Source organism: Salvelinus alpinus, chromosome 30, assembly GCF_045679555.1.
Source record: "Salvelinus alpinus chromosome 30, SLU_Salpinus.1, whole genome shotgun sequence".
Lineage (NCBI taxonomy): Eukaryota > Metazoa > Chordata > Actinopteri > Salmoniformes > Salmonidae > Salvelinus > Salvelinus alpinus.
Genome location: NC_092115.1, coordinates 14,288,653 through 14,316,609, shown reverse-complemented (window position 1 = coordinate 14,316,609; position 27,957 = coordinate 14,288,653). Strand labels below are relative to the sequence as shown.

The window sequence follows — 27,957 nt, the reverse complement described above, 5'->3', positions numbered from 1 at the left end:
ATCCCTCCGGAACTTTCATTACTCACACCTGGCCCTTATTCCCAGTGATTAGTAATTGTATAAGTGTGTACTTGGTTTAACATTGTCCTGTCGATTATTGTTACAATGTCCGTTGGTGCGTGTGAGTACCTGGGCTGTGTGTTTTGGCTTTCGTGCCATTGTGGATTGCGCAGATGATTACGGGTCTTGTCCCATGTGTTAATCATTGTGCGCGTGTGTTATTTATTCAAGGTACTCCTCGCTCTTTTGTTTTGGGTTTCTACCCTGTGTTTTGTTATGTGTTTGTTTGGTCTTCGTCCCCGTGCATTTACATGGCACGCCGTAATTTGGGCTTAATAAAAAAAACTATTACGCATTCCTGCGCCTGTCTCCCCGAATCATTTATGTCATGGTGACAGAAGAAAAGACCTGAAGATAGGGAGAACATTGTTTTTTCTGATCACGCAGAGGTTTTCCAAGTCTGGTCATGTGGTTGGGAAAAACTGAGTGCCCTCCTGATGTGGGACCCAATGCCAACCTACACAATATTTTCAATTAATTGAATAACCTTATAAAATACATTTACTGTAGTTCATCTATCAAAAGCATACATCAAATGTGGTTATGTTAGTAGAAATGTATGTAGACCTTAATGACATGGACTTTGGGAGAGTTCTGCTTGAGGCATGTGATGTAAGCATAAGTTGTTTGTTGTTTAAAGTTTTTGAATACTTCCTTTTGAATACTTCCACATCACAAATTAATACTCAATTTCAATTTCAATTTTTTTTTTCTCTCTGCATTGTTGGGAAGGGCCCTTCAGTAAACATTTCACTGTTAGTCTACACCTGTTGTTTTCAAAGCATGTGACAATTAAAATTTGATTTGATTTGAAAAACCCAAGGAATTTATTTCAAAATCCCAAACCTATATTGTGACCATGTATGCAGAGGACATTTGGCACTAGCTGAGTGTGAAGAAAGTTCAGCATCAACCTCACTTTAAATTGTGTCATTTCAGCTACTCGTACAGTAAATACACAGAAATTCCCAACAATGCAAGACTTCTGGGTATCTTGAGGGGGGAGGGGGGGACGTTTTAAATCCAACAACAGTTTCTGACACTTCCGAGGAGTACATTAGGGAACATTTCAGGGGGAAAATCCCTCAGATTTTCCAGACCCTGGAGAGGATTTCACTAAATCTTGTGCTTATTCTCATGATACTTAGGAAAAGTAAAGCGGTTTTAATAGCTTCCCCCTGACACATTGATCGCGGAATATGCTTGGGGTCTGTGGTCGACAGCTCCAATCCTGCAGGGGGTTGAGAGATCTACCCCTGCATGCTCTCGCAGCCCGACTAAATTAATACACTTCCACCATCTCAGGATAAACCTGAAGGCCATATTACAGTGGGGCCTATCTGCAAGCTTGTAATAGCACTTAGTCAGCAGTCAATGAGAGACAACCAGGCATTTGTCAGCGACTCAGCGTCATGCAGGCTAAAGATTTTAAAATGTCCTGCAGTAAATTAAGTGCTGCTTGAAAGTGAAAGGGGCCAGCTAAGCAGGACGATGCTTTACTTTACATGGCAGAGTGGTTTAGGGGGTGAAAGTGCTCCTCGGTTGGACTCAGATTTAGTGTCCAGTTCATGTTGTATCCTTCTTGGTGAACATTTGGTAGCGGAACCTTAGATCTGAGCGAACGAAAGAGTCACAACTCTTTACCATGTTTCATGACCTTCAAACTAGCACAACTGATATCTCACTGGGCACAGACGTCAATTCAACATCTATTACTCTTTGGTTCAATGTAATTTAATTGAAATTAGGTGGAAACAACATTGATTCTACCAGTGTGTGCCCAGTGGGATCAATGTTAAACTAACCTGTAGTTGCTTTTATATTTACCTCAACTTAATTTAACCCTCAAGTTTTTGAAGAAAAGTAGGGAGTGAAAATGATATCAATCTTTCTCATGAATGGCTATCAGTTTTGTAATAGGGCATCCTTGACCAACTCCATCATTTATGATCTACTGTATTTGAAACAGGGACGTACCGAGGGATAGCCAATAAGGAAAATAAGTTCTTACTAGACAAGTGTTTTACATACAGAGTGATTTGCCCTCTTTGGTTGGATTAATTACATGCTGAATCGAGATGACAGAGGTTGAGAATAATGCCAGTAACACGAAAAGGGACTCCAACATGCAAGATGATCACTAAGGGATCAACTGTTAGGATGCTCACTGAAGAAAATCATTAATACCTACAGTTATTAGACGCTACGATTAAAGACAAGCTTTTACTGTATGCAAATGAGCTGGTAAGACGTTATCAGCAGCCAGGAGAGCTTAGCAGGGGAGCAGTGTGTTTTCAGCTGATTAAACACTGCTTAAAGTTACAGGATTTATTTCCAGAGGAGAAGAGTGAGGGAAAAAGATGCAAGAGAAGACAGTGTTTGTTTAAGCCAGAATTACACAGTATTGGAAGAAGGTTTTGAAAGCAATACAAGCAATTCCTTTAATCAGTGTGTTCATGTGTGAGAGAGTTAGAGAGAGAAAGAGAGCGAGAGAGCGACATTCCCTCTGAAGAAGAAAAGGGAACGAAGAGGAAGATCAAGGTTGAGGGTGTGGGGAGATAGGAGGACCCCCAACTGACCTTGTTTGTCTGTTACTTCTAGACAGACATTTATCTACCATCTTCCTCTTCCTTTAGGACACACAGGGGGGAACAGAAACAATCTGCCCTCCAGGTACCAGCCTGAGCCTGGCAGCTTTACCCCTCTTCTCTACCCCTCTCCTCTAAGCAGCCTGGTTACCCCCTTTAGAGGTGAGACTCCTCTTTAAGGAATGGGATTATATAAGTGGCCAGTTAAAATTATTGGAATTATTAGCGCTTTTGTATTCTGCGTAGAACATGAATTTGTGTTTCCATGTACTGTATGAGGAGAGCCACTTCAAATACAGGCGAATGAGGCAATATCCATACGGTTCATAATATGACCCCCTAAAATGACAGTGTGGTGCTTCTAAGAGGCTTATGATATAATGAAAACAGTGTTCCCCCCAGCTATGATATGCTAGCTGTGACAGTAAGGAGAGATTTGTATTTACTGAGATTGCCTGTACTCGTGTTAAGCGCCATACTGAGCCAGAAGAGAGGGAGTAGGGAGACACCATGACAACAGTATGCTTAGATAAACCCCTACCGGGAGAGGACAGGCAGATAGACAAGCATGAAAGTGGAGGTTTTTAAGTCTTTTTGGAATGTTCCTGCTCAACCAATGGGATGGCAGTGAGTGTACTGTAGGTAGGTGGATTTGGTTACAGGACTGATTATCTGTGGGCACCTCAGAGCTCTTGGGAATCAGGACATAACAGATTAATTGCGCCTGTTACTGAGGTGGGCTGGGTAGAGCATAGCTCAACACAGGAAAAATATATGGGACTGGAGAATCTTGATAATCCTCCTCTTCATCAAAACTCCCTCTGTCTCATCGTTGTTGTCTTACTCGGTTGCATTTCCCCCTGATTCCCTTGTAAACACTGAGCAATGTTAAACAACAAGACAGGAGACATGATCAAAAATGCTAAGACACGACTGAAAGTCAATCTGAAAACAAACGCAAGTTGGAGAAGCACACCAAATCAAATCAATGCACACACTGAGGTTAGTACTGACAATACAATGACATGCAAGGTGTTAAGGACCAGCAGCACCAGGCATTACAGTGTATTGGTTTAACTGTACACAATGGTAGTACTGAAGAGGGCCACAAGAGATCAGTATAACAACAATCATTAATTGGCCTATGCTACAGCAAGGAGCCTGTAATTTGTTCAAATCAAATTGGAAAAAGTGAGTTTTGATCCATCCCTGTGTTATTTCTGAGACCTAACATGCCAAGAGTGTGCAAAGCTCTCATCAAGGCAAAGGGTGGCTACTTTGAAGAATCTCAAGTAACCGTCCGAGGGGGCTACAAGCAGACTCTTACGTCGCAACGTCCCCATTAAGGCCCTTCTGCTAGCCCCGGCCCGCTAGCTGTCTGAATCGCCGTGTCTCCAGCTCGCCTAGCTACCCACTGGTCCCTATGATCACTCGGCTACGCATGCCTCTTCCTAATGTAAATATGCCTTGTCCATTTCTGTTTTGGTTAGGGATTAATGTCTTATTTCACTGTAGAGCCTCCAGCTCTGCTCAATATGCCTTAGCTAACCCTTTGTTCCACCCCCCACACATGCGGGGACCTCACCTGGTCTAAATGATGTCTCTAGAGACAATGCCTCTCTCATCGTCACTCAGGCGCTCTCATTTGTTGACTTCTGTAACCGTAAAAGCCTTGGTTTCATGCATGTTAACATTAGAAGCCTCCTCCCTAAGTTTGTTTTATCCACTGCTTTAGCACACTCTGCCAACCCGGATGTCCTAGCCGTGTCTGAATCCTGGCTTAGGAAGGCCACCAAAAACCCTGAAATTTCCATCCCTAACTATAACATTTTCCAACAAGATAGAACTGCCAAAAGGGGCGGAGTTGCAATCTACTGCAGAGATAGCCTGCAGAGTTCTGTCATACTACCCAGGTCTGTGCCCAAACAATTCGAGCTTCTACTTCTAAAAATCCACCTTTCCAGAAACAAGTCTCTCACCGTTGCCGCTTGTTATAGACCACCTTCTGCCCCCAGCTGTGCCCTGGACACCATATGTGAATTGACTGCCCCCCATCTATCTTCAGAGCTCGTACTGTTAGCTGACCTAAACTGGGACATGCTTAACACCCCGGCCGTCCTACAATCTAAACTAGATGCCTTCAATCTCACACAAATGATCAATGAACATACCAGGTATAACCCCAAATCCGTAAACACGGGCACCCTCATAGATATCATCCTGACCAACCTGCCCTCTAAATACACCTCTGCTGTCATCAACCAGGATCTTAGCGATTACTGCCTCATTGCCTGCGTCCGTAATGGATCTGCGGTCGAACGACCACCCCTCATCACTGTCAAACACTCCCTAAAACACTTCAGCGAGCAGGCTTTTCTAATCGACCTGGCCCGGGTATCCTGGAAGGATATTGACCTCATTCCGTTAGTATAGGATGCCTGGTTATTCTTTAAAAGTGCTTTCCTCACCATCTTAAATAAGCATGCCCCATTCAAAAAATGTAGAACCAGGAACAGATATAGCCCTTGGTTCACTCCAGACCTGACTGTCCTTGACCAGCACAAAAACATCCTGTGGCGTACTGCATTAGCATCAAATAGCCCCCCGCGATATGCAACTTTTCAGGGAAGTTAGGAACCAATATACACAGGCAGTTATGAAAGCTAAGGCTAGCTTTTTCAAACAGAAATTTGCATCATGTAGCACAAACTCCTAAAAGTTCTGGGACACTGTAAAGTCCATGGAGAATAAGAGCATCTCCTCCCAGCTGCCCACTGCACCGAGGCTAGGAAACACTGTCACCACCGATAAATCCACGATAATTGAGAATTTCAATAAGCATTTTTCTACGGCTGGCCATGCTTTCCACCTGGCTACCCCTACCCCGGTAAACAGCCCTACACCCTCCACAGCAACTTGCCCAAGCCTCCCCCATTTCTCCTTCACCCAAATCCAGATAACTGATGTTCTGAAAGAGTTGCAAAATCTGGACCCCTACAAATCAGCTGGGCTAGACAATCTGGACCCTCTCTTTCTAAAATTATCCACCGCAATTGTTGCAACCCCTATTACTAGCCTGTTCAACCTCTCTTTTGTATCGTCTGAGATCCCCAAAGATTGGAAAGCTGCCGCGGTCATCCCCCTCTTCAAAGGGGGAGACACTCTAGACCCAAACTGTTACAGACCTATATCTATCCTACCCTGCCTTTCTAAGGTCTTCGAAAGCCAAGTCAACAAACAGATCACCGACTATTTCGAATCCCACCGTACCTTCTCCGCTATGCAATCTGGTTTCCGAGCTGGTCATGGGTGCACCTCAACCACGCTCAAGGTCCTAAACGACATCATAACTGCCATTGATAAAAGACAATACTGTGCAGCTGTATTCATCGACCTGGCCAAGGCTTTCGACTCTGTCAATCACCACATTGTCATCGGCAGACTCAACAGCCTTGGTTTCTCAAATGACTGCCTCGCCTGGTTCACCAACTACTTCTCAGACAGAGTTCAGTGTGTCAAATCAGAGGGCCTGTTGTCCGGACCTCTGGCAGTCTCTATGGGGCTGCCACAGGGATGAATTCTCGGGCCAACTCTTTTCTCTGTATACATCAATGATGTTGCTCTTGCTGCTGGTAATTCTCTGATCCACCTCTACGCAGACAACACCATTCTGTATACTTTTGGCCCTTCTTTGGACACTGTGTAACCTCCAGACGAGCTTCAATGCCATACAACTCTCCTTATGTGGCCTCCAACTGCTCTTAAATGCAAGTAAAACTAAATGCATGCTCTTCAACCGATCGCTGCCTGCACCTGCCCGCCCGTCCAGCATCACTACTCTGGACGGTTCTGACTTAGAATATGTGGACAATTACAAATACCTAGGTGTCTGGTTAGACTGTAAACTCTCCTTCCAGATTCACATTAAGCATCTCCAATCCAAAATTAAATCTAGAATCGGCTTCCTATTTCACAACAAAGCATCCTTCACTCATGCTGCCAAACATACCCTCGTAAAACTGACTATCCTACTGATCCTTGACTTCAGCGATGTCATTTACAAAATAGCCTCCAACACTCTACTCAGCAAATTGGATGCAGTCTATCACAGTGCCATCCGTTTTGTCACCAAAGCCCCATATACTACCCACCACTGCGACCTGTATGCTCTCGTTGGCTGGCCCTCGCTTCATATTCGTCACCAAACCCACTGGCTCAAGGTCATCTATAAGTCTTTGCTAGGTAAAGCCCCGCCTTATCTCAGCTCACTGGTCACCATAGCAGCACCCACCCGTAGCACGCGCTCCAGCAGGTATATTTCACTGGTCACCCCCAAAGCTAATTCCTACTTTGACCGCCTTTCCTTCCTGTTCTCTGCTGTCAATGACTGGAACGAATTGCAAATATCACTGAAGCTGGAGACTCATATCTCCCTCACTAACTTTAAGCATCAGCTGTCAGAGCAGCTCACATATCATTGCACCTGTACATAGCCCATCTGTAAATAGCCCATCCTACTACCGCATCCCCATATTGTTATATATATTTTTTGCTCCTTTGCACCCCAGTATCTCTACTTGCACATTCATCTTCTGCACATCTATCACTCCAGTGTTTAATTGCTCAATTGTAATTACTTCACCACTACGGCCTATTTATTGCCTTACCTACCTAATCTTACCTCATTTGCACACACTGTATATAGATTTTTTTCTATTGCGTTATTGACTGTACATTTGTTTATTCCATGTGTAACTTTGTGTTATTGTTTGTGTCGCACTGCTTTTATCTTGGCCAGGTTACAGTTGTAAATGAGAACGTGTTCTCAACTGGCCTACCTGGTTAAATAAAGGTAAAAAATTTTTTTTTAAATACTGTATATATATATATAAAATATATTTTAAAAAATAAAAAATGTATTACCCCTTTTTCTATTCCCACTTTTTTGGTTAGTACATGATTCCATATGTGTTATTTCATAGTTTTGATGTCTTGACTATTATTCTACAATGTAGAAAATAGTCCAAATAAAAAATATGAATAAAAATAATAGTAATGAGTAGGTGTGTCCAAACCTTTGACTGGTACTGTATGTTAGACGGTCGAAAAGTGTAAATGGCTTTGCTACAACATACCGGAAGTGTTGAATTAAATGTGAAAACGATCAAAGATTAAACCAAAGACATGGATAACTAACCTCCTTCTTTCTGTCTGGGATGAAACTCTGGTGACAAAAACACGGGCTCGTCCGGGATTTGAACCCGGGACCTCTCGCACCCAAAGCGAGAATCATACCCCTAGACCAACGAGCCGCTTGCAAAACATAGAGATATTAAAGTATAAGTAAAAATATTTAGAGATATTAAAGTATAAGTAGAAACACCAACCATGACGATACGAACTCTTCACATTCCAGAATGAATTTGTCGCCATCATTTTTGTGAAAACAGTTATCTGGTTGTTGGCGACAATTTCATATCTTGCTTAAGAACTGATACACAAAATAATGACGAATTAAAAAACGTTGAGTTTTTCAATTAAAATTATTATAAAAAATGATTGCAGCCAATATAATGTAATGTATATGGTGGATACAACCATTCCAGCTCTGCAGACTTTGCTGCGAAGAGACCGAATCATTAGATAGATCAGTTGTTTTGTTACTGCCATGTACAGTAGCTTGTTTTTTGTCGCTGGTTCAGGAATGGCTGAAGAATTGCAACTTTTACCTGGAGCTAACTCTGCAAATAGCACTGCTGGGTGACTTGAGTCAATCTAGCCATAGTCAATCTAGCAATAATATAATAATACTCTCAGTGTTCATCTTTAATTTCCAATCTGTAGAAGCTATGAGAATAGAAAGGTTCAGAACTTTTGTGAAACATTACAGCACAGTTGAAAAATATATGGCAATTAGAAATCAAAACTGGGTGGTTTTCAGAGATAGATGGGAGGGGTTGAGGGTAGCTGAAGGGTGGGACTAAAAACAAATAAAAATATGTAACTAATGTAAAATATTGCGTGTCCGTAAAATGTATATAGTATGTATAAACTGGAAGTAGAAGCCCAACTATTGTTGTCCATTAGATTACTCCAATTATGGGAGGGGTGTTAGGGTTAGGGGAAAATAATAAAGAAGGGAAACATATAAAAATATTTATAAATGGGGGATTGAAAATGATGCCGACAATTACATTGTTAGAACCCCCAAAATGTTTGCAATATTAAAGCTTATCTATCCCTAAAAATACAAAAAAAATAATAATATGAGAATCATACCCCAGAGTCCAGTGACCAGGGTTCATCAACTGGCAGCCTGTGGGTCGATTTGGACGAATTTGGCCCACGTGTGGTTTTAATTATTCTGAGCAAGACATTTTCATTGTTGGACAAAAAACGCTGTAAAAACACCAGGAAATAAACTTCAAATTATTTTAATTTTGGAAATCTCTTCCCAACTATTCCCACGCATAATACGATGTGATCATATACAAATGTAAGCAAGGTTTGAAATTATTATGTTTTAGTCAAATAACATATCTGTTTGGACTTATTGAGGTCAATTTGCAGTCCACAAATTATTTGTAATTAGTTCCGGCACCCTGACCACCCACTCAAGAAAAAATAAACCCGCAACTGAATCTAGTTGATGATCTCTTGTCTCGACCAACAAGCCGCTTGCAAAAGCCGCAGATGTTGACGTATAAATAACCACATACCAACCATAAAAACACGAAATCGTTGCTGTCCAGGATTAATTTGTAGCTGTCGTTTTCTTTTAAACAGTTATCTGGTTGTTGGCGGCAAACTCACAACTTAAAAAATACAAAATGTACCTTTTCATTATGAAGAAAACGCATTACGGGCTACCATTTCATCCAACTTGCCTTAATTTAGCTAATATTCTTGTTAAAAAATGTTTGGTCTTGCACAAATTCTACCGGGAGCAAGCTTGCTATATTATAAGGCTGGTTGAAGATGAAATACATTATCACAATGTTGTTTAAAGAAATAGCTAGTAGTAGGCCTGTGCAGAAATAAATACAATGCTGTTGTGTTGTTTGGTTCAACTTTCTCTTTTCCCCATGACAAAATGTGTAAAATTGAAGGAAGTTAGCTGCTACCCCAACAAAATCATTCAAACCACATTTCTGCAGGCCCACCCATCAACGAAATTCTGGCTATGCCATGAGCCCGAGGCCCATCTGGTTTTGACTAGAAAGGCTACTGCTTTTGTAAAAAAATTCAGAGCAGGTTAGGAAAATTTACGCAGCAGGTTAGGAGAATTAACGTAGCAGGTTAGGATAATTAACGTAGCAGGTTAGGAAAGGGGTTAGGCGGGTTAGCTAAAATGCAAAAAAATTAAAAAAAATCTCTAGCCATGACCGGCCCTCCTGCCACAGACTAGCCTGAGCATACAGTGTACTGTATATGGCTAGGCTTTGACACTATACTGTTCATCATTATCAAATGAATTTAGGCGTACTGTATGAGGATGTGGCACTGCAAGTGGTGGCATGGGTGGTGAAGATAGTGTTTATAGACAGCTAGACCTAGTCTGTTGGCTAATGTTGGCCTTAATTTGTGCTCCATATAGGACAATGAACTCAGTCCCACACTCAACATCTCTGGCTCAATCGTAGACTACCTTATTTCTTACTTTTCATTCACAGCCTTGAAAATGCCCCTCCAGTGCAGTCATCCAGGTTGGCTCAACCCAGTGGTTGGATGTCATGGTTGGGTGTCTGCTGCAGACCTTTACAGATTTTGGTGAGGCAGATGATTGAGTTTTATATTGTCATATTTTGCACTGGGCAGTTTTATAAAATGCTTTGTTACCCTGTTTAAAATAATAACATTTAAAAAATAATATACTGTTATTACAAATAGGCTTAATATAATCAATTATATTAGTAATCATCGTAGCGTACTCCACAGATTTATTCAAACTTTAGGCAAATTGCTTTCTATATGATTAAAGTTGAAGGACTTTTGGATCAGACTGACCAATACTTCGTAACTTGTGATTTGAAGTATGACAACGATGAAGATGGTGATGAAGAAGAATATTAGTACGAATTGTAAAGTTTGGTAGCTAGTAGTATTACATTTGTGTCATAGATTTTATTTATAAAAAGGCCACCGATTTAGGTATCAGTATCTTTGGAAAGGCACTGCATTATTTGAGGACAGTCAACGCCCAATGCATTCTGGTCCCTGTGCAGAAGTAACTGTTCCGTGCGTACCGGAATTTGAGGTGTCCATCCAGCCTCACTCGGTTTTCTTTCACTGACAATCGAAAAGGTAAATATTGCATTGTATTTACTAGCAAGTTGTAATATTTCACTGCCTCGTCGAATTAGATACGTCGCTTTAACTTCCTGTCGCATCCCACGTAGCTTGTTAGCTAGCCTTTACTTTAGCAAAGTGGTTGGCTAGCTAAGTTAACGTTAGCTAGCTTTCAAAGCTTGCTTTTAGACACCTTGCCGGAGAGTCATTGTGAGCTAGCCACCATTGGAAATCATAATGTATCACAATTTACATAATTTATCTACACAGCCCGACTTGAAATGCGTGTTCGCTGGCTAGGTATTGTCAGAACCATATATTTAATAAATACATGGCTCTGTGTATTGCTAAGAAGCTAGCTAACTAATTTAAACGTTCAAGGCATCTCAAGCACGATTCAATGTCTAGATAGACTCGTGTTTTGTGCTATTTAGATAAATGGAGACAGCTAGATATGCATTATTTGAAGTAACTACAATATAATTTAGTTGTATTTTCATTCATTGAGACAGCGCTTTCATAACCCAGTCTCAGGAGTTTTGAAAGAAAGATGCCCGGCACTATTTCGAGTCAATTTGTCTGGCCTCTTCAGAGTCTGTCAGCTGACTTGTGATGAAGTCAAATTTTCCACTAACTGTAGGAAGAAATAGCTTAAAGTGATTTAATTTCACTTCCAGTTTGAACATGTTACTTAGTTATAGAAAAGTTACTAGCTAGATAAATAAAAGTACAGAATTGGAGGCAGAACCAGCTTGAGAAACAAATGCATTTGTGAAGTGAGTGTCAAAAAAAGTTGTACGGGATGGCTGTTTTTTTTGTGGTGAGACATTCTTTTGAAAAGTCATTCTGAGCAGAGAGCAGACTTCCTGTCTCTCACAGTCCCCTAAATCATGTAGGCTATGCCGTCCTCCATTTTGTTAGTGTACACAGTTGTCATTCTCTTGAAGTAATTAATAGGCCTATTGATATAGTATTTGCATGTTCTACTGAAAACAGAAGTACACTATATATACAAAAGTATGTGGACACCCCTTCAAACTAGTGGATTCGGCTGTTTCAGCCACACCGTTGCTGACAGGTGTATAAAATCGAGCACACATCCATGCAATCTCCATAGACAAACATTGGCAGCTTACTGAAGAGCTCAGTGACTTTCAATGTGGCACTTTCATAGGATGCCACCTTTCTAACAAGTCAGTTTGTACAATTTCTGTTCTGGTCAACTGTAAGTGCTGTTATTGTGAAATGTCTAGGAGCAACAACGGCTAGCCGCGAAGAGGTAGCCACTCAAGCACCCAGAACGGGACCCCTGAAGCGTGTAAAAGTTGAATCCCAGGCCCCCGGCCTTTTGAGAGGCCGTCATTGTAAATAAGAATTTCTTCTTAACTGGCTTGCCTAGTAAAATAAAATTAAAAAGTTGTCTGTCTGTCAGTTGCAACACTCACTACCGGGCTCCATACTGCCTCTGGAAGCTACATCAGCACAATAACTGTTCGTTGGGAGCTTCATGAAATGGATTTCCATGACCGAGCAGCTGCTCACAGCCCTAAATTCACCATGTGCAATGCCAAGTGTCGGCTGGAATGGTGTAAAGCTCGCTGCCATTGCGCTCTGGAGCAGTGGAAATGCGTTCTCTGTAGTGATGAATCACGCTTCACCATCTGGCAGTCCGACGGATGAATCTGGGTTTGGCGGTTGCCCGGAGAACACTAGCTACCCCAATGCATAGTTCCAATTGTAAAGTTTGGTGGAGGTGGAATAATGCTCTATGCCTGTTTTTCATGGTTTGGGCTAGGCCCCTTAGTTCCAGTGACGCATACAATGACATTCTAGACGATTCTGTGCTTTCAACTTTGTGGCAACAGTTTGCGAAGGCCCTTTCCTATTTCAGCATGACAATGCCGTGTACAAAGCGAGGTCCATACAGACATTGTTTGTCGACTGCAGGCCAGTCGAGAACTTGACTGGCCTGCACAATCGCTCCCACATTAGTGCCCGACCTCACTAATGCTCTTGTGGATGAATGGAAGGAAGTCTCTGCAGCAATGTTCCAACATCTAGTGCAAAGCCTTCCCAGATGAGTGGAGGCTATTATACACTGCTCAAAAAAATTAAGGGAACACTTAAACAACACAATGTAACTCCAAGTCAATCACACTTCTATGAAATCAAACTGTCCACTTAGGAAGCAACACTGATTGACAATAAATTCCACATGCTGTTGTGCAAATGGAATAGACAAAAGGTGGAAATTATAGGCAATTAGCAAGACACCCCCAAAAAAGGAGTGATTCTGCAGGTGGTGACCACAGACCACTTCTCAGTTCCTATGCTTCCTGGCTGATGTTTTGGTCACTTTTGAATGCTGGCGGTGCTCTCACTCTAGTGGTAGCATGAGATGGAGTCTAGAACCCACACAAGTGGCTCAGGTAGTGCAGTTCATCCAGGATGGCACATCAATGCGAGCTGTGGCAAAAAGGTTTGCTGTGTCTGTCAGCGTAGTGTCCAGAGCATGGAGGCGCTACCAGGAGACAGGCCAGTACATCAGGAGACGTGGAGGAGGCCGTAGGAGGGCAACAACCCAGCAGCAGGACCGCTACCTCCGCCTTTGTGCAAGGAGGTGCACTGCCAGAGCCCTGCAAAATGACCTCCAGCAGGCCACAAATGTGCATATTAACATACCAACATATTAATGCCCATGAGTTTGGAATGAGATGTTTGACGAGCAGGGATCCACATACTTTTGATCATGTAATGTACCTGACATTTGACATCTGTTTTAATGTTCTCTGTTCTCTGGCAGGTTGAAAGAGCGCAAAATGTCTCAGGCGGAAAAATTGAAAGTAAGTTCCCAACAGAGTATGATAAGAGGATGCTTGCATCCCCACAGCTCATTTGAATGTAATACTGTCAGGCAGTTAAGTAAGGTTAAACAAAAACATTTAAAAATTCCCTCATAATATTCCAATAATGACCTCTGCTTATTTGTACTTGGCCTACACTAACATGATGTGATCTGCTTTGGCAAATTAGGATTTAATAGAATTAAACCATTGGGCCTAAAGCCATTTGGGGTCTTAATTGCAGAATGCATGGCCACTCAAGCAGATGCTGCCAGTGTCCAGGCAGCAACTTCCTTCCCCAGGACTCACAGTTGTGCCTTGACCTGTGTCGAAAGGCTCCATGAGAACGCTGCCATCTCAGGCTTCACTCAGTCCTGCCCCTTGTTCACAGAGGGGGAGCACTAGTTATACAAAGCCGTGAACAGTAATGGCATTTCCAATGTATGAGCTTAGTCTAGCTATATTATAGAAAGGTAGTGTAATAATCCCTTCCTTACATCTGTTCATAAACTGAAAAGATCGGCCTAGGCCTAACTTTAAACCCTTTAGCTAGACTGCACATTCTCCCTGGTTATGTATAGGCCTGTTAGGGCCATAAACATGGGAATGCATTCCAGAGACAAGACAAAGTTAATTTGTGTACAGCTGATTCTTTTGAGTAGCTACCTAATTGCTGGTTGTAATGTTTGCTGTGATTTGCACAACCCACAGATGTAATTACTATAATATACTGTAGGTCCATCCTAGCCTGAAGACCCGACGTTGAATTGCATTTAATTATATGTTGGGCATCAATGAGCATTTGGATAAGGAAAGTTTAATCTCAAAAGCGCTACAAGGCAGAATGTTGAATAAAATGAAATGTTTACTTACTCTATTCCTGGGTTGAATGACTGGGGTTCTAATGGACATGTGGTGGTCTCATGTTTTACAGCAGGGTCAGTTTACCAATCCAGAGACCCCGGGGTATGTTGGCTTTGCCAACCTGCCCAACCAGGTGCACCGCAAGTCGGTCAAAAAGGGCTTTGAGTTCACCCTCATGGTAGTTGGTGAGTGTCACAATATTTGTAACCTATATAATGTCTGGTATTTTTGTATGGCGAGTGTTGTATTGTTTGTATGCAGTAGCTAGCTATAGTTCCTTTAGTTGGGCCTTAGACAGAATGCGTACTCCAGTGGTTTTGAGCTTTGCACAAAACCACTGTCTTTGGTTGTCGGTGAGTCAGACATTTTTTTTTGCTGCAGTTCTTTCCTCAGTTCAGTAGAGATTAAGGAGCCTTGGCCTTCGAATGGGGAATGTGTGCCAAAATGATCATGTTCACGCAGTTTTGGCATATCATAAGCGTTTTAGGAATGGAACGGCAACAGTAAGCAATTAACATTTTGGATACGCATTTCCTTTTTCCTCTTCATTTGGAGTGGGTGGATAGCATCTCTTCCTTACGAAACATATGTACTGTGTACAGGCTTTTTAAAATGTTTTTTACATTTATTTTTACAGAAACAAAATCTAACTGGGATTAGGCCTAGTTTGTGCTAAGCAGTTATGCATCAGTTCATGCTGTCGACAGAATGGAATGTGACTTCTTTGACTGTAAGCCCAGACAGTTGTTTGCTAGTTGACAAACGCATTCATTTCCTCTTCTCATAGCCTCACCATTTTCACATTTCCCACCCTCCCCACATCTGTCAGTAATCACTGTTCCATATCTCATCACTTCCTTTAGTGTTTTTGTGTGTGTGTGTTCGGCATACGTGTGTGTCTGAGAGTGGGATGTGTCAGGGATGATGTCAGAGGTCCTGGTTTAGGTCACAGTTGAGTCCAGCTGCAGACAGTCTCTATGTAAACGGATGGAGGCAGGGTTTCTCTGGGTCCTCTGGTTTAGCTGTGTGAAATTAGTTTTCCTTTCTCTCATCTCCCTATTTGTCTGTGTTGTAGGGGAGGAGGAGAGCCCTATTGTACACGTATCCCCTCTGCCTTAAAATAAACCAGACTGGAATGTGGTCCTGTGTGCTGGACAGGCCTCTGCTGCTGGAAAGTGTCTGTGTGTGACTGTGTTTAGAAAAATGTGGTTTTACTGCCAGCTTAATGCATTTCCCAGGCTATGAGGCCTAATGTGTATCATTGGTTAGTGCTTGGCTAATATACAGAGTCCAGGCTGGATGTCTGCCAACTAGCGGGCTATATTGGGTATTTTGTGTAAAAAGAAAAACCCTGCACACATTTTGTAGATTGTAGTATTTGTGGTTTGTAGACTTAAAAGTAATCAGATATATTGGTTATATTGCCTTTATATTGGCTGTTTTGCCATGCAGGCACAATATAATCTGTTCTATTCTGTTTTTAATTTGGTCCCTTTTTTGGAACGGAATGATAGTGTTTATATTGATTCTGTGTGTTGTGTTTAGGTGAGTCTGGTCTGGGGAAGTCCACCCTCATCAACAGCTTGTTCCTCACTGATCTCTACCCAGAGAGAATCATCCCCGGAGCAGCAGGTATGACCGTATACACATACCACGGCCACACTCCCAGCTGTTACTCCAAAAGGTCATTTGTTCCTGCATAACCTAATGGGAGTCAGTTTTAAAACCAATTATGCCAAATCACCCCTCATTTATTCAGTGGCCTCAAGAGTATCTAGAAAGTAAAAACCTTTTTATCTCCTTTTAATTGTAATCCACAGAGAAGATTGAGCGCACGGTTCAGATCGAAGCATCTACGGTTGAGATTGAGGAGCGAGGGGTGAAGCTCCGCCTCACTGTGGTGGACACGCCCGGATACGGTGACGCCATCAACAGCCAGGACTGGTACGCCACTATGGTTGTATAGACAGGGGACCTGATCCTGTCCATTCAAATGTAATAACTTTATTTCTCCATGATAAGCTACATCTGTTTGTGCATGGACAAATATGTTATTGCTGGAATACAGTTGATGTCTTTTGTACCCATGTCATATGGTTGCCACAAAGTCCTAATTATGGCTCAACCTCTCCTATTTATAGAATTGATTTTAACCCTAACCTTCAACACGCTTCTAACCTTATACCTAACCCTAACGTTTTAAATAAAGATCAAAAATCAAATTTGTTTTCATAAAGTTTTATGATATATTTAGACTTTGTTGCTGTGGTAACAAGGGACGACAATGTCACAAGGCGTTTAACTACATGGTACCACCACCGTGCTCCTCTTCTCCCCCAGTTTCAGCACCATCATCGCCTACATCGACGACCAGTTTGAGAGATACCTCCACGACGAGAGTGGTCTGAACCGCCGGCACATCGTGGACAACCGCGTTCACTGCTGCTTCTATTTCATCTCCCCGCTGGGCCATGGGTACACACACACACACACACACACACGGTGACCGTATCGGATTTTGAAGCTGATTGACAGCCATCATCGATGGTGACGTGACCGACAATGCATAGCCTATTTCAACTTGACTGGCACCAGACAGTATAGAGCTGACTGGGCAACCCATAGCAGGGCCATGCTATAGCCTGCGTAACCTTTTTCAATACATTTGTTTTAAACAATTCATAGAATGCAAGAAAACACTGTAGACAGAGTTAGGGCTGTGGCGGGTCACAATTTTGTCAGCTGGTGATTGTCAAGCAAATAACTGTCAGTCTCACAGTAATTGACCGTTAATTAACAAACACATTTAACATCTCCTGGCTTTCACACACAGCTTACAAGTAATTTTTAAAAGTTTCATAAATCTATGTAATCTAACCTACACCTTCAAAATAAATCCATTTATTTATTTTAGACAGGTCTAAAGAAGCATGATATGGAGAAAATGTCTATTTCAGAAGAAAATAATAGCAAAAATGTATTGTTTTAATATGAGGTAGCGTGGCAGGAGAAAAGCAAGTATGCACAAAAACTGAAATAATAGTCACATCAAAATGGAGAGAAAATAACAAATTGTGCTTTTAAAATAATTTGACACCGCTTTAAAAAACAATATAGGCGTTTGGCTATATGTCCTAGATCATCTGATATTGAGAGAGACAAAAAAAAATAAAAAATCTGACTGGACATTTTGCGCTGCTTTGGTGAAAAGCTCCGTCTAGGGTTGTTACGGTGACCGTATTACCGTCACACCACTGGTCACGAGTTATGACGTCTGTCAAGTTTAGTCAAGCTCTGTTTCTGCTGGTCATTAATAGCCTACCAAACGTGCTAACTGCCTGGTACTCAGCACTCTATTCTCCCTCTAATCACTCTGACATCAATGCAAATTTTATTAGAAAATCCAATCAAACACTTCATGAGAGCCCATGAGCTCATGTTGCGCAACATTTCTATAGGCAATGCAATTGTGTGAGAAAACAGTGATGGCCTTGTAAAAAGAGGATCCCATCAGCTTTCTATAGGCTAGGCCTACTTTTATTTATCAACTTTCCTAATATTTAAGCACATTGCTTCTCTTTACAACAGTAGTATAGCCTACCTGGCTGGCATGAAAACAAACCACGGGGAAAAGCGTCCTCCATTTGCCGTTTAAGTGCATGGATGATATTTTTTCCTGCTGCCCATGTTTCAATACAGGTGCATGATAATGGTCCAGTCTAAATCAAAACAAATGTTACACACATTATTTAGTATATGTAAAGACAAGATTAAATCAAGAATAGTCTGATGGGTGACAATATTAACTATCGCTTGTGGATTATATATCACTTGTGAATGATGCCCAGCATAAGAAACAAAGCCTTTTTTTTAATGTAGCCTAGCCCATAGGCCTATATGCTTTAAGGTTTGTCTCACAACTAAAGTGGCCAAGTCAATTCTTAATTTTAAGCACGTTAATCCGCTTTAAAAGGGGTGTATAGCCTAACTGGCATATACAGTGCATTTGGAAAGTGTTCAGACCACATGACTTTTTCCACATTTTGTTACGTTACAGCCTTGTTCTAAAATTGATTAAATCGTTTTTTTCCTAATCAATCTACACACCATACCCCATAATGACATGGTAAAAACAGGTTTTTATTCATTTTGTCAAATGTATTAAAAGTAAAAAAAACTCTCACATTTACATAAGTATTCAGACCCTTCACACAGTACTTTGTTGAAGTGCTTTTGGCAGTAATTACAGCCTAATCTTCTTGGGTATGATGCTACAAGCTTGGCACACCTGTATTTTGGGAGTTTCTCCCATTCTTATCTGCAGATCTTCTCAAGCTTTGTCAGGTTTGATGGGGAGTGTCGCTGCACAGCTATTTACAGGTCCCTCCAGAGATGTTAGATGGGGTTCAAATCCGGGCTCTGGCTGAGTCAATCGAGGACATTGACTTGCCCCAAATCCACTCCTGCGTTGTCTTAGCTGTGTGCTTAGGGTTGTTGTCCTGTTGGAAGGTGAACCATCGCCCCAGTCTGAGATCCTGAGCGCTTTGGAGCAGGTTTACATCAAGGATCTCTCTGTACTTTGCTCCGTTCATCTTTCCCTCGATCCTGACTAGTCTCTCAGTCCTTGCCGCTGAAAACCATCCGGAGAGCATGATTCTGCCACCACCATGCTTCACCGTAGGGATGGTGCCAGGTTTCCTCCAGACATGACACTTGTCATTCAGGCCAAAGAGTTCAATCTTGGTTTCATCAGACCAGAGAAATGTCATGGTCTGAGTCCTTTAGGTGCCCAAGTGGGCTGTCATGTGCTTATTACTGAGGAGTGGCTCCTGTCTGGCCACTCTACCATAAAGGCCTGATTGGGGGAGTGCTGCAGAGATAGTTGTCCTTCTGGAAGGTTCTGACATGCACTGTCAACTGTGGGACCTTATCTAGACTGGTCTGTGCCTTTCCAAATCATGTCCAATCAATTGAATTTACCACAGGTAGACTCCAATCAAGTGGTAGAAACATCTCAGGAATGATAAATGGAAACAGAATGCACCTGAGCTCAATTTTGAGTATCATAGCAAAGGGTCTGAATACTTATGTAAGTAAGGTATTTCTGTTTTGTTTTTTAAATAAATTAGCAAAAAAAATCTTCACCTGTTTTTGCTTTGTTGTTATTGGGTATTTTGTGTAGCTTGATGAGGAAAACATTTAATTGAATCCATGTTATAACAAGGCTGTAATGTAACAAAATGTGGAAAGTCAATGGGACTGAATACTTTCCGAATGCACTGTATATAAGCCTACCTACAATGTATAGAAGCCTAGGCCTAATAATAAGTGGAAGATTAGGCAAAAACATGAATCATTGAATAATTATCCAGTTCTGGGGACAGCAGAGTTGCGTGGCTGTAGCCGGGCCCTTGATGATTCACAACCCATCACACGACGCACAGCCACCGAGGCTCATTAACTGTCACTTGCTCGTTGGCACGCACACCTCTTTCGTGCCACTGCTCTAACAGAGGAATAGGCTACAAAAAATATATTTTGTCATGAGTCCTCTCGTTCCTTTTAGCTCTTTAAAAAAAAAGTGAAAAAATATTGGGTTGGCCAATAGGGGGCGATAACATTGTATACCAAGATTTTATGGGTGCCAATGCTTTATCACAATAGGACAAAGGTTGATGTTGCCCAACCCTAAGACACACACCAATGCCAGTCTTGACAATATAATACTAACCATCACATTTTCAACATTTTAGTTTACCTTGACTTTACATGAGCACCCCCCTGTGGAATTTCCAGTTCTTACACCATCCCGCTCTCCCTTTCTCTCTCAGGCTGAAGCCTCTGGATGTGCAGTTCATGAAGGCCATCCACAACAAAGTCAACGTGGTCCCTGTCATCGCTAAGGCCGACACACTCACCCTGCGAGAGAGGGAGAGGCTCAAGCGCAGGGTAGGAAACACAGTTTTGCTCAATGTCAGGGTAGGACACATATTATAGGTCTTGACTCTCAAAAGTATACGATAGGAGAACAGGTTAAGTGTTGTCAAAAAAGGTATGTGGATGTAGCTATCGTACTTCAGACACAACTGCACCATGTGCCTGTATTGTTTTAAGTAATCCCTCTGGAACAAAGGTGTGTGTATGTGTATATATCACACACACTCATCAAAAGTTAAAGCGCAGTTAAAGTAAATGGCCAAAATGACTTTTCCTTCCTCCATGTTGTTATAGATCCTGGATGAGATTGATGAGCATAGTATCAAGATATATCACCTCCCTGACGCAGAGTCTGACGAGGACGAAGAATTCAAGGAGCAGACCAGGACTCTCAAAGTAACCCTCTCCTCCACCTCAACTAATTTATCTCCTTACAAAGATTCCTAATGCAAAAAGGTCTTTCCTTACATTTATTAGATTTTTCCCCCCCCAAAATAAATATTTTTCAATCTTAGCTCAGTGTTTTGGTAACACCAAAGGATCCTCATTAGCTGTTAAGGAAGCAGCAGCTACTCTTCCTGGGGTCCACACAAAGCATGAGACATGACTTCATACAGAACATTAATAGACAAGGACAGCTCAAGGACAGAACTACATACATTTTAAAAAGTCTCACGTTGGTTGATTTAGGGTTGTGGGTTTGAATCCTGCACGGGCCACATACTGAATAGAACATGGTAGCTATTTGAACCATTAACCTCCGCTCTTTCCTCATCCTCCTTTCTCCTCCCCTAGGCCAGTATTCCCTTTGCGGTGGTGGGCTCCAACCAGCAGATCGAGGCCAAGGGGAAGAAGGTGCGGGGTCGCCTGTACCCCTGGGGCGTGGTGGAAGTGGAAAACCCCGAGCACAACGACTTCCTCAAGCTGCGCACCATGCTGATGTGAGTGGGTTAGAGATGGGTGGACTGCACTGGGCCTTATTGTCTGAGGAGCTGCTCTGCGATCTTTGTAAATCAGACATGAATAACAGCTTGAGAATCCTGATTTGAAATTGATGGCGATTTTGATTTAGTGTTCATGGTTGATTTAGTTTATACTCTATTGATGAATGCTTGTCTGTTACAAAGCTGTGTCAGTTGTAAAAACAGAGTGGCTGTGGTTCCGGATTTCCTGGAACCCGATTTGCCGTAGCTTAAGATGCAGAGATTTATGCACGTGAAAAATCCGTATTCGCTGCCACGGCCATAAGTGTGTGTTTTATCAATCCGTTACTTATCAGTCATAAGTAGTGGCTGTCCTGTCTCACATACTGCTTGGCGATTCCATTATGAGGTAAGCCTTTTGTGATCGACTAACTTGAGTTAAGTCATTGGTTTAGTGCTTCATTGATTGATTGATGCCTATCCATCCGCAGCACCCACATGCAGGATCTGCAGGAGGTGACCCAGGACCTGCACTACGAGAACTTCCGCTCGGAGCGCCTCAAACGGGGCGGAAGGTTGTCCTCTCATGGTTACGTTATGTCTCCTGCGTACGTACCTGTCTGCTTGCCTTTCTACACCCCCCCCCCCAAACCTTCCATGCCTAGTAATATAATATACAGCCAAATACTTAATGCCACGTACACAGCTGAATATAACAGATGATGTTGATACAATTTTAACACAAGACTCACTTGACTGACTTGGAATTGAATGACTTACCCATTCATTGTCTTTATAAATCAGATAAATCAAATCAAGTTTATTTTATATAGCCCTTCGTACATCAGCTAATATCTCGAAGTGCTGTACAGACACCCAGCCTAAAACCCCAAACAGCAAGCAATGCAGGTGTAGAAGCACGGTGGCTAGGAAAAACTCCCTAGAAAGGCCAAAACCTAGGAAGAAACCTAGAGAGGAACCAGGCTATGAGGGGTGGCCAGTCCTCTTCTGGCTGTGCTGGGTGGAGATTATAACAGAACTATGCCAAGATGTTCAAAATGTTCATAAGTGACAAGCATGGTCAAATAATAATCATGAATAATTTTCAGTTGGCTTTTCATAGCCGATCATCAAGAGTTGAGAATAGCAGGTCCGGGACAGGTGGCGGTTCCATAACCGCAGGCAGAACAGCTGAAACTGGAATAGCAGCAAGGCCAGGTGGACTGGGGACAGCAAGGAGCCATCACGCCCGGCAGCCCCGACGCACGGTCCCAGGGCTCAGGTCCTCCGAGAGAGAGAAAGAAAGAGAGAAGGAGAGAATTAGAGAGCCAAGATTTTCAAAATGTTCATAAATGACAAGCATGGTCAAATAATAATCAGGAATAAATGTCAGTTGGCTTTTCATAGCCGATCATTAAGAATTGAAAACAGCAGGTCTGGGACAGGTAGGGGTTCCATAACCGCAGATAACTAATCCAGTGTCTCAGTCAGACAGTGCCACTTATCTGGGGCAAACTTCTGTCAATACGTAGTTAGGTGATCATCAGCATTAAAAGTCATTAACATTACGCTGTTGTAAAATACATTTTTTTTTTTTAACAGGATGTATAATTTTGGATGTATATTCCACAACAATTGGACCTTGGTAGTGAGTTATGGTTGAATATCCTAGTGGACTATGGGTTTTTAACCAGTATATAGGTTGTATGGGTATCATATAACTCTAGGAGTGTGGACCCTCTGGATTTTTTGAGACCTTCCCCTATAGCCAATCCAGGAGAAGGGAGTGATTTTACTGCCTTCCCATTGACTTGTCATCAGCCCAATGATGCTCTGGTCTGTCCAATCCCATGAGTGAACTGTTGGAGGTACCCCCCCGACCCTCTCTTCTTGCTTCTGCAGCTTGCCCTCTTTCACTTTAGCAGCCAGCTGTCCACTGCTCTACCCCCCCCCCTCAAATCTGTTTCTCTCTGAGTGATTAACCTCCTGCCGTTCTTTCTACGTGTTGCTTTCGTCACGTCTGCTTAAATGCTGGAAACTACACACACACACACACCCCCCCCAGATTTGGGCTTTTACTAAACTGCCTTCCAGAGACCTCCTATGCACGGTGGGGTTTTCACTCCTCTACCTTTTCTGCTCATTCTATGAATGACAATGAGAGTATTGAAGTGTGTATTTTCTTCTGATTGCACAAACTATGTAAAAACAGACTTGCAAGAACTTGAAATGTACGAGGTGTCCATCTTCGGATATTTACGGTAAGTCTCCCCAATGATTGGGCCTTCAGCCTAAAGAGCCAAACTCACCAAACCTGTGTCTGTGTTCCAGGCAGGGGCAGGGCCAGGGGCCTGAGCCGGAGGAAATGGACAAGGACATGATCCTGCAGGAGAAGGAGGCTGAGGTAAATAGCTAACCATTCATATCCCTCTCATTCACCACTACCGTTCTACTATGTCTGTCTCCCTCTGTCTGTTCAAATATCACCTTTTATGGGAGTATCACACAAACTTGAATGACTGATCTGTTTATTTCATGCGATAAAGGTAGTTGTTTTGAGGGGGGATGGGGATTTTAGTCACTCTTCTATGTGTTGGTCATAATGCTGTTTTGTGTTCTGTGCAGCTGAGGAGGATGCAGGAGATGATTACCAAGATGCAGGCTCAGATGCAAATCAAGCCTGACGGCGCGGGAGATGTCCAGCATGTGTGAAATACACCACGGTAACAACAAGTCCATTTGACACTAAACACAACCAAGCTGTGCTGTGAAGACTGAAATGTACCCTGGCATATTGTGGACCTGTATGTCTATATTGCCAAGGTCGTGGGTTCAATACCTGTATAAAATAAACACAGTACAATATTTAAACTCTCTGCATTGTAAGTCTCTTTGGATAAGTGTCTGCTAAGTGGTAAATATTCTTTTTATGACCTATTCAGAGATACTCGAGCAGATTTTGTTGATCCCTTGAGTGTTCATATACATCCAAAGTTAGGAAATACAAGTCAGAATTTGATGGTATTGTCTTTCCTTGCAGGTTTTCAAGCTGTTATTTGAGCTTGACCAGACATGGATGGAAGGATTGCAGAAGAGAAGGGTGTGAAAATGAGAAAGTTAACTGGTCCTTGTCTCGTACTGCTTGCCACTTTTTAGTTTATTTCGCTCCTACTTGGAATTATTGAGTTTTTTTTGTTTTTGTTTTTCTTAATTTTTATATAAGCAGTATTATGTTTTATATTTACACTTTCTTCTATTGTTACTTTTTTTTTTTTCTGTTGAGAAAGCCGAAAGCTGCTGCTCTTCAAGGCTGTCCACTTGGCCCCATCTAAAACCACTCACAAAATGATCAATCATGTTGCCAACTGTGGCTCCAAGTTACAAGTGGAAAGCACAACTTAGTTAGCAACTCTCTTCTGTCTTTCATGGAGCCATACAGCTAAAATGTTTTTTTTCTTTAATGGTTGTCATGCCAAAGTTGGCGAATTCTTTAAAGATCTAGTCTTTCGAAAAGCAGCTAAATTATTTTCTTAATCCATGGATTCATTGACAGGGTTCTTTCTCCCACTCCCCTGCATGCAACACTTAACCCTGTCTCATGTTGTGTTGAAATGACTGGTTATGACTGAAATGCATGACACTGTGACCTTCCCAGTCATCCTGTAGCCCTGAACCAATGAAGGAGACATACCTAGGTGTTTTTTACAGTATGTGCCTCTATAAATCCTGGGCCTGTAAAGTGTGAGTAGGAGTGCAGATCTAGAATCTGTCTAGTCTTTTAGATCGTTATGAATATGGTTATATAGACTGGCGGACCTACCTCACAAAGAAAAGTTTGCGGTTTTGTAACTGCAGTCGACCGTGGTATTTTGGACACAGTAATTGCAGAATAACTGTAACATTACTGCAGTAAGAAAGTGTTATTTTGGATGCAGCATACCTCAGTTGTACTGCAATCTTTTTTCATAAGGGCTGATCCTAGATCAGCACTCCTGCTCTGAGACACTCAGAATATGGGCCCAGGCTCCCTATGCCCCCAGGTTTTAACATATTGTAAAGTCATTTGACATTTGAAGCGAAAGTCCTGGCGAACTGAAAGTAAATTGAATTACTGTGATGTTCGGACCAGGCTCATGCATTGCAGGTGACATTGCTTTTCTTCGTGTGTGTCCCCTGTGATATTGATGATTGTGGAATAAAGTGCATCTAGTCTGTGTGGTCATGCTGTAAAGGCACACTGTACTTCGTGTTATATGATATCTATCCATATCCTTTATGGCTGTGTGTCAATTAAGACTGACATTTGGATGTTGGACAGGACCAGTTTGTTGCTATGGCCATTGTCATGGCGATCTGGTTTGTTTGTCACCAGCTTTGCCCATATCTCCCTCAAGCCAAGCCACTGTTCTTAACATTCCAGTTTATGCTGTTTTTATCTAATAACTGTCAAATAAAACCCTTGATGTATACCATCTAGTATTAATGTTTTTATTAGAGCTAGATTCTAGTTTGCGTCATTTGTCATTCTGGGGCTTGTATATGGCCAATATACAACAGCTAAAGGCTGTATCAAGGCATTCTGCTTCACATTGTCTAAGAACAGCCCTTGTGGTAAATATACCACACCTCAAGCCTAAGTGGCTCGTCTAGCCACAGGATAAATCCTTATCTAATCTTCTATCCAGATTTTATTTTTACAGATTACCATATCTTCAGTCTGGTAATGTTCTCCCAGTGGCTTCTGACTCGATACAGTAAGATATTGCCAGTTCACCTCAGGTTGATTTGACCGTGTCATTCGTCGACCACAGACTGAAGGAGAACATGCTGACTAAACTCACTTCTACTGCCCCTCCACCTTCCTCGACTATATCACTGTCACAACCTCACATGTCTCCTTGCCTCTGGCATGCAGGTTCGTTGGCTGGCTGTCTTGTCTGCCTGAGTCGCTACACCTTCCTTGACTAAGTATATGTATGCCAGTAACCTTGGCCTCAAATCTACTACGGATTTTGATTTATGTGAAATATGCTAAACAAAACATTCGTATGTTCCTCCTCTTACCTCTTTCTGCTAGCTTCTTGGCCGTCACTGATCCATTCAACTGACTTCTTTCCTCTTAAAATGTTATTTGCCCACCAATTTGGATAGCATGAAATTGGGGAGGAAAAAAATACATTAACGTGTTTTATTTGCCCATCTATTTAGATTCATGAGTTATCCTGTTCAGTTTGAAATGCAACGTTCATCAATGGAGAACATGTAAAAGAGCTCCTCACACTAATCCAAATGTATATATTATTTAAAGCTTAGTTGGTATGCTGGCCAAAACAATACTAACCGCAGAAAAGCTTATTTCTACAAAATGTTTCCTTTCTCCCTTGATTGAGGTAATCACTGATCTGAATGTGAAGGCAACAGATGACTGGAAGCGAAGGCAATATTTCATAGCACGTTCACCCATTAAATCTTTGTATATCAGTGGTTGATTTGACGTAGAAAGTAAAGGAAGCATTTGAAATTAATTGGAACTAGGCCCACACTATTCCTGTCCTTGTCTCCATGCTACAGCTACATGATTGAGAACGTGGTGCTGTTGATCACCGGTGTCCTGAAGCAGAGTGATGTGGCAGAGCTGCTGCCAAGGTGCCTCCCACTGAGAATGTTTGACCAGATTGGCATCGCCCGCACCCCAACGGAGTTCTACTATGCCATCCTGGTGGTCATCACTAGACATCTTCTGTAGGCATCAGCAGTCATTTGATGGGGGGTGACAGTGACATATCTGATTGAATATCTATAATATGACATTTTACAGAATCTTAATGGAAATATCTAGGGCAAGCAGTATTATTTTGCCAAACGAGCTACTTTGATTATGGTCCTTTCACATCAGAGAATGTTGAGTTCAAAAACCTGTGTCATTAATACTGTAACCCAGTGTATGTGTTTGTACAACCTAGTCAGAGGGGGGGGGGGGGGGGGGTTAAGCATGAACTCCTAACACTAGCCTAGCTCCCATAGTGAAATGCTTGTAAAATGGTGATCGCTCTCAAGGAGTCTTCATACCTATGACCACCCGGCAACAGCGGAGACTAAGACTAAGGTCACCCGAGGCCCTGCCGTTCACTGCCAGTGTGAGGAAAGCTAAGGAGCTTCAAATGAACCGGACAGGTGGAAACATTGGAACTAGCCACCGATCAAACTGGGATGGTGGTTTTTATATTGAACAAAATGTTCAGAGAATTTGCTTTAGACCCAGATTGAATATGTATGTCAAACACAATGGAATAGTGCCAAAGGTGCAAACTCCATATGCCAGGCAAGCTAAACCAGCACACCTGAATTATTTAAAATATGTATTTGACCCAGGTGTTATTTGTTGAAATACATTGAATAGAAAACCTGCAACACCAATGCATGTGATGCAACACACAAGCTCACAAACCCATA

At 42.1% G+C, this 27,957-nt stretch overlaps 1 protein-coding gene and 1 non-coding gene across 3 annotated transcripts; one reads left to right on the top strand and one right to left on the bottom strand.

The window, feature by feature from the left end:
• Nucleotides 1-7,888: 7,888 nt before the first annotated feature.
• trnap-ugg (transfer RNA proline (anticodon UGG)) lies at nucleotides 7,889-7,960 on the bottom strand. The gene has a single exon. It is a non-coding gene; the product is annotated as a tRNA-Pro (tRNA).
• Nucleotides 7,961-10,807: 2,847 nt separating this feature from the next.
• LOC139560671 (septin-2B-like) lies at nucleotides 10,808-25,976 on the top strand. 2 transcript variants are annotated; one of them, XM_071377672.1, is made up of 13 exons: nucleotides 10,808-10,952; nucleotides 13,741-13,780; nucleotides 14,715-14,829; nucleotides 16,190-16,276; nucleotides 16,465-16,588; nucleotides 16,985-17,119; nucleotides 20,476-20,593; nucleotides 20,876-20,977; nucleotides 21,377-21,522; nucleotides 21,996-22,079; nucleotides 23,836-23,908; nucleotides 24,130-24,227; nucleotides 24,545-25,976. In XM_071377672.1, exons 2-12 carry the CDS (start codon nucleotides 13,757-13,759, stop codon nucleotides 24,214-24,216), a joined length of 1,095 nt encoding a protein of 364 aa, XP_071233773.1. In that variant the 5' UTR covers nucleotides 10,808-10,952; nucleotides 13,741-13,756; the 3' UTR covers nucleotides 24,217-24,227; nucleotides 24,545-25,976. The 2 variants fall into 2 exon arrangements, with proteins under 2 accessions (XP_071233773.1, XP_071233772.1); XM_071377671.1 differs by having other exon boundaries at nucleotides 21,996-22,112.
• Nucleotides 25,977-27,957: the final 1,981 nt, after the last annotated feature.